Here is a 10,665-nt window from a genome sequence, read left to right as displayed (position 1 = left end):
AAGAAAAAAAATATTTAATTTATTTTAAACTCACCCTATTTATATTTTCTGAGTCAGTCCCTGCCCATATCTAGTCTTGATATTCCGTATATTAGTTAACATATCTTTTTATTCAATTAACTAATTTAGAATTTAAACGATTATTAATTTTCAGGTAACATTATATCTGTTGGACTGTATTAGTCTCCTTTATATGTTTTTCCATAATTATTATTATTTTACACTTACTAATAACTTGACTTTCAAATGTATATAATTATTTTATTTTATATCAATGCACTTATAGGTTTACGTTGTTTATAGATATTTATAAATAAATAAAAAACCATGAGCTTTAAGGTATAACCGTATATACTGATTCTATTTAGTACGTCGATTAAGTTGTTCTACGCTCTATTGGCATCTATAGCTATTTTCCTCCTATCTATTAATATATTCGGATGGGTAGATGAGACATAAATATATCACAATATTTATATATTACACGATGAGACAGATTAATGTTCAATATATTTCGTATTATTATGATACATGTTTTTTAAACTTTTATACAAGTAATCGTATATTTATTCATTATTTACACAGACATGCGATCAAGCTAGTTCTTTGCTTGAATTTTGGAATATTTGTAACTATTCTTCTCTCAACACTATTTTTAGTGTCATCCTCATTCGGGGACACTGTTGTTGATTGAATTTGCGTCTCCCTCTCTCGATATTGGCATTTGCAGCTCCACTAAGTATTGTTGTAAGTTGTATATACATATTTAGTTCTCACTAGATAACAAATTATTTGATTTGTTTATTTAATTTATTGTTAATAATTTATCGACGTTGCATGCAGTGTGAGGCGGTGCTGTCATTCGTGTTATCATTCTCCCTCACCATCAATACATGGTGAAATTACATGTTCATATATTCAATCCCGCTTTAGGTAAAATTAAGTAAAGTTAACAGACATACATTAATATACATGGTGAAATTAAAGTTCATCCCGCTTTACTTGATAATTTCACCTTTAAGTAAATATATTCAATCTCTTTACTGAAGCGGGATGAACTTTAATTTCACCATGTATATTAATTATACATTCCTTTAATATATTCAATCCCGCTTCAGAAAAGAATCATTAATATATTAATTTCACCATGTATATTAAAATTAAATTAAAAGATATATATATATATATATATATATATATAATAATTTTTACCATAATTATAAAAAAATTAAATAGAAACAGGGACAAATATGAGGAAGACTACAGAAAAACACTCATCCGACACCATGCCTCCTTGAAATGTTTAAAAATATAATATTGACAGGTACTTCAGTTTTGATAAATATGTTAAGTAAATTTAGTAAAATTGCCAAGATCATATTTGATTATGATAAATATCAAATAAAGTTAACAATTACATTGATAAGTAAATACAATTTCGTAAGAACTTCAGTTTTGATAAATATATTAAGTAAATTTAGTAAAATTGCCAAGATCATATGTGTTTTTGATAAATATCAAGTAAAGTTAACAATTACATGAGTAAACACAACTTCGTAAGACAGTATTTTCAATATAGAAGACAATGATAATTAGTACAACTTATATTATAATTAAGATGAATGGATTGAATGGAAATGAAAATTATATATCTTTATAAGTTAACCATATAAATCTAACATTTGAACAATTGATCGAGTTAATCTTTCACTTGATAAACGTGTTAAAAAAATTAATGTTTACATCCTTAAAATATATTTTTTAAACTAATTAAATTTAAAAAGAAATAAAAAGAGGCAAATAGTCAAAAGCAAAATAAAGAGAGTGGATAAAAATATTGAAAAATATTTTGTAACAAATAAAGTTGATATATTATAATATAATCACACCTTTTCATGTTAACAAAAATAATGACTCACTTTTTAATCATTTGTAAAAGTGAGTGTGATGATTATTATAATAAAAAAATAATAATTTATAAAAATACTTAAAATTAATTTGAATTAAACTAGTTATAAATTCAAACACAATAAGAAAACAAATTTCTTAAACCCAAAAAGGAGAAGAAAAGTTTAAATTGGACAATTATAAATAATTTATATATATTTAAAAAGAATGATGATAATCATATAACATTAAAAGCATGATTGTGCGTTCATTTTAATTGTGAAAGGATGAGCCTCCTCCATGATTGGATCATGATGATTGACTCGAAAGGATAAAATTTGTTCATGCATATCCGACGTACATTTGGCAGATACAGTTTTTTTCTTTTCTCTGATGTTATATTAATTAATGAAAAATTGTATTAGGTATTATATTGAATTATACGGTAATTATAATATTATAATAAATTAATAAAGAAACTTGTTATAATATCTTTTATATATATATATATATATATTATTTTATATTATAACGTCCTCTATTTTGTATTTGGTTTTCCTATATTCAAATAAATATAGAATAAGTATTATCTCTAAGATTATCACAATCTTAATTCAACCAATCATGCACATGTAGAAACTAATGACGATGATATATTGATGCTAGATGTAATGATTGAGAGACAAAATGTGATAATTTTGCCCTTGTTAACACGTCAAGTTTTGTGTTGGCACAATAACCTCCATTCTTCGAGAAGGTGGTAGAATTTATATACATTATTATTTTTGTTTATGAGCTAGCTAGGAATGTATAATTAATGTATATATGTCAAGACAATATTTATCCTGTCTATAACAACAACAAAACAAGACACAAAAGAACAAACTCAATGAGAGTGAGTGGTTCACCTTCATGCTTGCATGCCCTCCTCATTTAATTGAATCAAGAGGCCAAAATGGGATAGAACTCAATTTTATTTATTTATTTATTGACAATATAATATTTGAATAGGTACACATTTCTAGAACTTTCATTAACTTTAATTAACATGGCTATCAACATATCCAAGAGATTAAAAAAATACCATGAAAGAAAAGTGTTTGGTTGGAATATTTGTAAGCCCCAACTATGTACTTACAATTGTTATTGATCATTACTCAAACCAATCAATGATTTGATTACCTAATAAAACTATAAAGCTCAGACAAATCTTAGTAGAAAAAATGACAAACTTAGAAAGGTTCTTTATGTCTTATAGATTTATCCTTCATTCTCCTTTGATAAATTTGGATTTGGAAGAGAATTCATACGAGTGGGACAAGAAGTTGTATATATATAGTCTACCAAATGGTCATAATCCAATTTTTCGCAAAACCAAATAATAATCGCTTGATTAGTTCATGTCAACAATACATGATGTAAAATATAGTTTTGAAAAATACGAAGTAAACTGTGCATACAAATGACAAACGAAAAATCATTAGTAATACAAATGACAAACAAAAAATCGTTTAGAATACGCAATTTTCAGGAAATAGGATCATCGGCTCTATCACAAAATGAGAAGGAGTTTACTTAATTATCCTCATATTTGGAAACAAACAAAGTGCATATAAATAATACAAATGAAATAAAGTAGAAACTGATAAGAAAAAGAGACATCTAGAACAAATATATAATTGAACCAAATTTAAGAATAAAAGAAATATAGAAAACAAAATGCAGCCATGATAGATCGACAGTGCGAGGAAAACCAGGCCACGTGGCAATTAGAAAACCGTGAGAATGAAATTAACTCAACGAGCAAACTAGTGACACGTAAGCTTGATACTGTAGTACTGGATGTTGCAGATCACTAAATATGAGGAGGAGAAATAAAAAATTACGTGGCGGCTGAGACACGCACGCGAACAGTGGTAGCACGTGACAACGGTCTGTTAGAGAGAGAGAGAGAGAGAAATATGAATGATTTTTATCATACGCCACCTAACCAAATAGAAGTAGTCCCCACTTCTCTATCTCATGCAAAATAAATGACTTCAATACGCACTCTCTTTCCTATATATCCATCCATCCATCCTCTCTTTCGCCATACCAAAACCATTTCTACATTCTAATTCAACTAATTCACAAGAACAGAGAATCACAGATCATCTCCCATGGCACCAGAATTCCATCACCTTCTCTTACTAACATTTGGCATCTTAGGTAACTCTATTTATTATCTCTATAGACTATATAGTACAGTATCTAAACCAAACCCTAATTTTCCTGATATATTTTCAGGTAACATTATATCAATTTGTGTCTACTTTGCTCCAGTGTAAGTTCTTCATCACTCATCAGTATCATCATTCTTTTATCTATATGATCTGCATCTTGATCAATGTAATATATAGTTGAGTATTTGGTTGCAGGCCGACATTTATAGAAATATGTAAGAAGAAATCAACAATGGGTTTTCAAGCATTGCCTTACATAGTGGCTCTATTCAGCGCCAAAGTGTGGATGTATTATGCATTGTTGAAATCAAATGCGATCCTACTCATATCCATTAACTCGTTTGGATGTGTCATTGAGACTATCTACGTTATTATCTTCCTTCTTTATGCTTCCATACAGACTAGGGTTCGTTCTATTCCCTTCCTAATTAGTTTTTTTGTTATAGGTAGATCTTATATTTATTACTCATGTGCAGAAACAAACAATCAAGCTCCTAGCTTTCTTGAATATTGGAGTCTTTGGCTCAATTCTTCTCTCCACTTTCTTCCTAGTGCCTTCTTTGTCCCGCGTCCGAGTTGTGGGATGGATCGCGGTCGGCATTTCCATTGCTGTATTTGCTGCTCCTCTAAATATTGTCGTAAGTTTTTTTTTAAATAGTGAAACACCCTAATTAAGTAGGGTTCCAACTTCCAACCACTGAGATATATATATATATATATATATTTGCATGTAGTTTCAAGTGGTGCGTACTCGAAGCGTAGAGTTCATGCCATTTACATTATCATTCTCTCTCACAATCAGCGCGGTAATGTGGTTTACTTACGGTGTTCTTCTATTCGACTGGTATGTTGCGGTGAGTATTTGGTTTTGACAAACATATATATATAAGAATACATGCATGATATGATATGATTATGGGACAATAATTAATTAATATGTTGCAGTTCCCAAACGTGATCGGATTCTTCTTGGGATTGGTTCAAATGGTGTTGTATGGAGTATACAAGAATGGGAAGAAGGAAGGGGAAGATCAGGAAATAATGAAGAAGGTGGCGGTTGCAGAGCAGCATGTTGCGATGAACATGGTTTCAACGATGGGTAATCCTGATCAGGTCCACCCGGTTGACATGTCTTCAACACATAGCGATGATGTTGATACTATTGACATTATTATTGTTCAAGAAAGAGACGATGTGAATGAAAATGAGAATGAGAAAGCTCGTGTAAATGTACAAGAGAGAAGAAACGAGAATGTGGACCTTAATTTCCATGTTCAACAAGAAGAAAAAGGAGATTTATGCTCGGAAATGAAGAATTTGCAGATAGCCGTGGCAGCTTAATTGATTGATCATTTCGTACCTAGTCTCTCTAGCTAGCTCTTTAGATCTCTCCCATACAGAGGGAGTTGACGGGCTATAGATGGTTGGAACTTGGAACGTACGGTTGAGAACATGGCTCGATCGATGTTTAATAAGCTTCTAAGTAGTGATCGATCAGCGCGTCACATATATGTTACTTTGTTCTTTCAATCTTTTGTTTTGGTCCCCTTTGTAAGATCACTTGGTGAGTATTTTTCAGTTAATTTTAGAGTGTTTGAATGCTTAATTTATCGTATCTAAAGCTTAATTAATTAATAATCAATCATGTTAAAAATTAGAGTTCAACAACATTTTTTTTAGCAAAATATATATAATTACTACAACAATTAGAAATATTAATAGTTATAGAACTAAGAGTCTAAGAGAGCACTAGCTCTATATAGTTTATTGGTACACTATAATTGTATACATATATAGATGAGATACAACGAGATTGAAGGGAATGGACCAAGTATTTGTTTTTTTTTTAATATAAAAATTGAAATTTTTTAAGCACAACTAAACTAAACATGTCATAAAATAATAAAAATAAATATAAAAAAACTAAAAAAATTATAACTTTTTTTTATAGGAATGAACTTACAAACAGAAGAGACTAAGTATTCAAGCTAAAAAATCATACATTGTCAATTATACTTATTTGAGGTATTCAACATTGTGAATATAGTTAAAATAGATTAACTAAATAATGAATTAAAATAATAACAATTTTTTTTTGTCATAATTTGTTTGTAATGATTCATGATACTGACATAACTATTTGTGATTTTCACAGGGACTCTTTGAATGAAAAAGAGTTTTTCAAAAATATAATAATTATATAGTTACTAGACAATTAGTTAGAATGAATGAAATATTAGTGTCATGGATATGTATTATACTAGTTTCCTACAATTAAAACATAATAAAATTTAAAAAAAAAAAAAGGTCCGGTTAGTTATAGATGATAGCTATATATACTACAAACCACAAACCGAAACTAATTATTTACTACAAATTTTAATCAAAACTAATTTGTAAGGATGTGATTGATATTGTTGTGTTGGACCCACAAATCTAAGAAGTAATAGAAGCAGATTTAAATAAATGCAAAAATTTACACTCAGTCAATATTCATAACATAATTGAACTATATTAACAAAACTAAATATCAAATAAAGAAGTCTAATTGGTTTATGAATAATAGGCAGGGTGTTGAACACCACAGATGAGTTACAATGAAAGAAGGGAAGGGAAGTTCAGTTATGTTGCTTCTTTTTACATGTACAAACACAAACTCATAATTTCTTCTTTTTGTATTGTTGAAAAGACAGAGAGCTAGTATAGAGAGAGTAGTTATATAGTGTATAATGAAGAAGAAGAAAGAAAGAAAATGGGTTGAGTTGAGAGCACACCAATGCGCTTCTGTTTGACCCTCAAATTAGCAAAAACAGAACAAAAGAAAAAAAAGAAAGAGGTCACCACCACCACCACCACAACTTATATATATTAATTAGCCATTGTTGCTGCTGCTATCTGCGCTTCCCTGAGCGCTTTGGCGTCTTTTTTCTCGCCAATTTTCTCCCCACATCTTAGCTTCCGCAACCGCTCTTTCCCTGTTCAGCATCCTCGCTGCCTCGCTTGGTGAATCGTCCTTCTCCGACCCTCCTCCTAATTCAAACTCCCACTTCCTCCCCGACCCTTCCCCATCTTCGTTCTTCGATATCCCCCCTCCTCCTCCTCCGCTCCTCTTCTCATCCTTCTCTGCAACAACAGAGTATTTGTTGTTGTTGTTGTTACCCTGCCCGGGTGGGGCATTACTATTAGCCGAAGGGTCAAACGCCTGGTTTGCCAAATACGATAAGGCTGTTACCACATCCCCAATCAAAGGACGCCCAGCAGCCTGCTCCTGAATGCACATAGAAGCCACAGCCAGAGCCTGGTAAAGCCCACGCATCGGGAAACGACCTTGTAATCCAGGATCTGCAAGTTTAGAAAACTTACGTCTGTCGTTAAATAAGGGACGAGCCTGAAACAACAACAAACCATCATCCAGACATCTACAAAAAAACAAACACTACTAGCTAGATTTAATTAATTAATTAATCAATCAATTAATTGAATTGAGTTACCCATGCCACAAGATTCTGTTCTCCGTGAGGTTTGGCACTGTCAATGGCCTTACGTCCGGTTATAAGCTCCAAAAACACAACCCCGAAACTGTAAACATCAGACTTGACAGTGAGTTGACCTGTCATAGCATATTCAGGTGCGCAATAGCCGTAAGTACCCATGACCCGGGTCGAGACGTGCGACTTATCACCGGTGGGACCAAGTTTAGCAAGTCCGAAATCAGAAAGTTTAGGATGGAAGCCTTCGTCCAATAATATGTTAGATGACTTGAAGTCCCTATAAATCACTGGCGGGTTTGCCTTATCGTGAAGATATTCCAAACCTTTCGCTGCACCTGCTGCGATCTTCATTCTCGTGTTCCAGTCTAGACCTTCTTTTTCAGGTGGAAGGTCTACAAAGAAAAGAAGAGATTTTTCTTTATAAGAAGAAGAAGAAATGTATTAACATTTTGTTTTCTTACCGTGAAGGTGATCTTCCAAAGATCCTAATGCCATGTATTCGTAAACGAGAAGGCGTTGGTCTCCATCGGCACAATATCCAATCAAATTGACGAGATTTGGATGATGAAGAAGACTGAGCATGAGAACCTCAACAAGAAATTCTCTGTTTCCTTGAAGGCCATTTCTGTCCAACTGTTTAACAGCGATTACCTGTCCTGTGCTTTCAAGCCAGCCTTTGTACACGCGACCGAAGCCTCCTTCACCTAGGAAACACTCTGGCTTGAAATTCTTTGTTGCGGTTGCAAGTTCCTTTAAAGTGAATATTTGTGCAGCAATATTCACTCCTTCAAGGGCAAGACCAAGACCACCAAGACCACCAAGACCCAACCCACCAGCTTCCTTTGGAACAGATGACTCCCTCTTCTTTGGTCCACCATTGTTTCTTGTCTTCTGTCTATCTGCTCCTGCACAAACATCATCAATTTATTAAAATCTACACTCTCATGACCAAAACAACATATCTTTCATTTTGTTCAACCAAAAGCAGCCAGAAAAAATCAATCAGTTTGATTGTCCTGAGCATAACCCAGACCAAATCTCTCACAAACCGGCAATCAAGAAGCAAATGAGGCAGCGAGACAAAGGCAACACCTACCAACAATAGTGATCAATTCCTTCTTCAGCAGGCCATGGATTGGATGATGCTCCACCCAAGGATAAATATCTTGGAAAGAGTCTTAAGTCTCAAAAGATATTTGGCCGGACTGGATATCTTGAATCTGATTTACAAATTTGATCATTTACCACCATCGGAAAACCTCCCATCATATGATCAAACATCTCTTACACATTAGCATCTTTAAGACCTAACTTTTGGCAACACAAATGTTTTTCAGAAGCCTGTGGAATTCCCTCTAACAACTACACCACAAATCAAAACTATCTGGGTCCAATTTATTTACTAACTCATAATATTCAGAGAGAAAATTCTAAGCCTAAGACCTGAATTCTATCAAACAGACCTAGACTAGACCCCTGAAAGAAAAAAAATTGTAGTTAACAAGAACAAAGTCCAAATCACAAAGATATTGCTTACAAGATAACTGTACAAGCATAACCCTAGATTCCCATCCCTAAAGATCATGTGTGACAAGATTTCACTTAATTCCAAACAAATTGGCCGCATACAGACAAATATCAATCCAAATCTATTGGAAACAGATCAGATCAAAGAGAGAGAGAGAGAGAGAGAGAGAGAGAGAGAGAGAAGGATTACAAGAATTGAGAACACTGACCTGATGATAATCTTGAAACATTGGTAAGCACAGTGGGGTGGATGTCGCTCCGATCATCCTTCTGTTTACGGGTATTGAGCTTTTCCTCCTCCCTCAAATCGAAACAAGGAAAACAACCCATTATTTAGATCAAGTGCTAACCACCCAAATCTCTCTTGTCCTCTGCTGCAGAAATACGATTGAACCCAGATTAGATCAAATCATATCAGTGTTATCTGTATCAGGGATGGTCAAAATCTGAAGGGTGAAATTCTCTCTCCCATATTGGTGAAAGATAAGAACAAAAGCAACAAGATTCGATGGGACAAGTGTAATCAAGAGGGGAAATCAGCAATGGAGGGGTCCTGCAAGTGGCATCCAATTAGAATTGGAGAAATGGAGGATGGGGATAATTTCGCAGTGATGTTTTCTGCTTAAGGGGAACTGTAACCGGCTTCGCTTTGTCTGATCGATGAGCATATACTCAACTATATACATATATACGTGTATAAGCTATCTATTCATCCATCCATAGATTCCTTAACCAAACGCCTCTATATTCTCTCTCTACGACACCCCTACTAGACTCCAGTCAAACAGCTCGACATTTATTATTCCTACTCACACTATATTACTATTTCTTTTCATTTGGAAAAAAGTCGATCTTTTTCGTTCATGGGAATTGCCATAAGCAGAACCCGCAAATCGGGAAATAGTCTGAATTCCAATTCTCCCAATAAAGAATTTCGAGGATTTCAAATAAAACAAGAAAAAACAACGGGCCTTCATATTAAAAAAAAAAGTACAATGTGAACCAAATAATAATTCATTTTGTCAAAAAAAAGATATTGTTAGAATGTAGACAAATTTCAATCACATTTTCTTTATAATTATAATTACTTTATATTTTATTTTATTTTTAATGTTGAATTTCTATTAGAAAATGCATTTATAGGTATGTCTATTGTGGACAAAAACGAAGTCAAATTATACACTTCTTATCTTAAAAATCACTTAGACTATTAGTTTATTATAATTTTAAAATATTCAAATACAAAAAGGGTAAATAAATAAATCCGTCCCTTATTAATGTAGATAAAAGTCATGATATGAGATAAGGGAATGTTCTTAAAACTCAATTAGACGATGTTTATTTCAAACTTCTTGAAACCTAAATTTACTGGGATTGGAGTCAAAAATTGGAATTCTAACTATGTGAATGTTAAGTACACTACGTCTCAATCCTTCTCAATTGTCGTCTCTAAATGACTTCACATGTTTTGACTTAAATAAAACCGAAAGATTTTTCTTGTTGGCCATTGAATCGACATTTGGTATGCATTGAGAATG

The 10,665-nt window shown here is 32.7% G+C and overlaps 2 protein-coding genes across 2 annotated transcripts; one reads left to right on the top strand and one right to left on the bottom strand.

The window, feature by feature from the left end:
* The first annotated feature begins 3,941 nt into the window (after window positions 1-3,941).
* Window positions 3,942-5,680, top strand: LOC124927013 (bidirectional sugar transporter N3-like). The gene is made up of 6 exons (XM_047467347.1): window positions 3,942-4,095; window positions 4,174-4,210; window positions 4,305-4,515; window positions 4,586-4,747; window positions 4,844-4,963; window positions 5,055-5,680. The coding sequence occupies exons 1-6, from the start codon at window positions 4,047-4,049 to the stop codon at window positions 5,448-5,450; spliced, it is 975 nt and encodes a 324-aa protein (XP_047323303.1). The 5' UTR covers window positions 3,942-4,046; the 3' UTR covers window positions 5,451-5,680.
* Window positions 5,681-6,763: 1,083 nt separating this feature from the next.
* Window positions 6,764-9,944, bottom strand: LOC124924147 (serine/threonine-protein kinase PBS1). Its single transcript, XM_047464223.1, has 4 exons — window positions 9,337-9,944; window positions 8,062-8,505; window positions 7,601-7,992; window positions 6,764-7,497 (listed from the first exon to the last, which is right to left on the bottom strand). The coding sequence occupies exons 1-4, from the start codon at window positions 9,455-9,457 to the stop codon at window positions 6,982-6,984; spliced, it is 1,473 nt and encodes a 490-aa protein (XP_047320179.1). The 5' UTR covers window positions 9,458-9,944; the 3' UTR covers window positions 6,764-6,981.
* Window positions 9,945-10,665: the final 721 nt, after the last annotated feature.

The sequence above is a fragment of the Impatiens glandulifera genome, chromosome 2, assembly GCF_907164915.1.
Source record: "Impatiens glandulifera chromosome 2, dImpGla2.1, whole genome shotgun sequence".
Taxonomy (NCBI): Eukaryota; Viridiplantae; Streptophyta; class Magnoliopsida; order Ericales; family Balsaminaceae; genus Impatiens; species Impatiens glandulifera.
The sequence above is the reverse complement of the archived record's forward strand: the minus strand, read 5'-3'. Positions and strand labels throughout refer to the sequence as shown.

Bases quoted from the DNA above. Each gene is read 5' to 3' on its own strand.
- LOC124927013 (XM_047467347.1), top strand. From the start codon at position 4,047: ATGGCACCAGAATTCCATCACCTTCTCTTACTAACATTTGGCATCTTA. The intron at 4,748-4,843 runs GTAAGTTTTTTT...ATTTGCATGTAG, and splicing joins CTGCTCCTCTAAATATTGTC to TTTCAAGTGGTGCGTACTCG. The intron at 4,964-5,054 runs GTGAGTATTTGG...AATATGTTGCAG, and splicing joins TATTCGACTGGTATGTTGCG to TTCCCAAACGTGATCGGATT.
- LOC124924147 (XM_047464223.1), bottom strand. From the start codon at position 9,457: ATGGGTTGTTTTCCTTGTTTCGATTTGAGGGAGGAGGAAAAGCTCAAT. The intron at 8,506-9,336 runs GTCAGTGTTCTC...ATGTTTGTGCAG, and splicing joins TGTTTCAAGATTATCATCAG to GAGCAGATAGACAGAAGACA. The intron at 7,498-7,600 runs GTAACTCAATTC...TTGTTGTTTCAG, and splicing joins AACAGAATCTTGTGGCATGG to GCTCGTCCCTTATTTAACGA.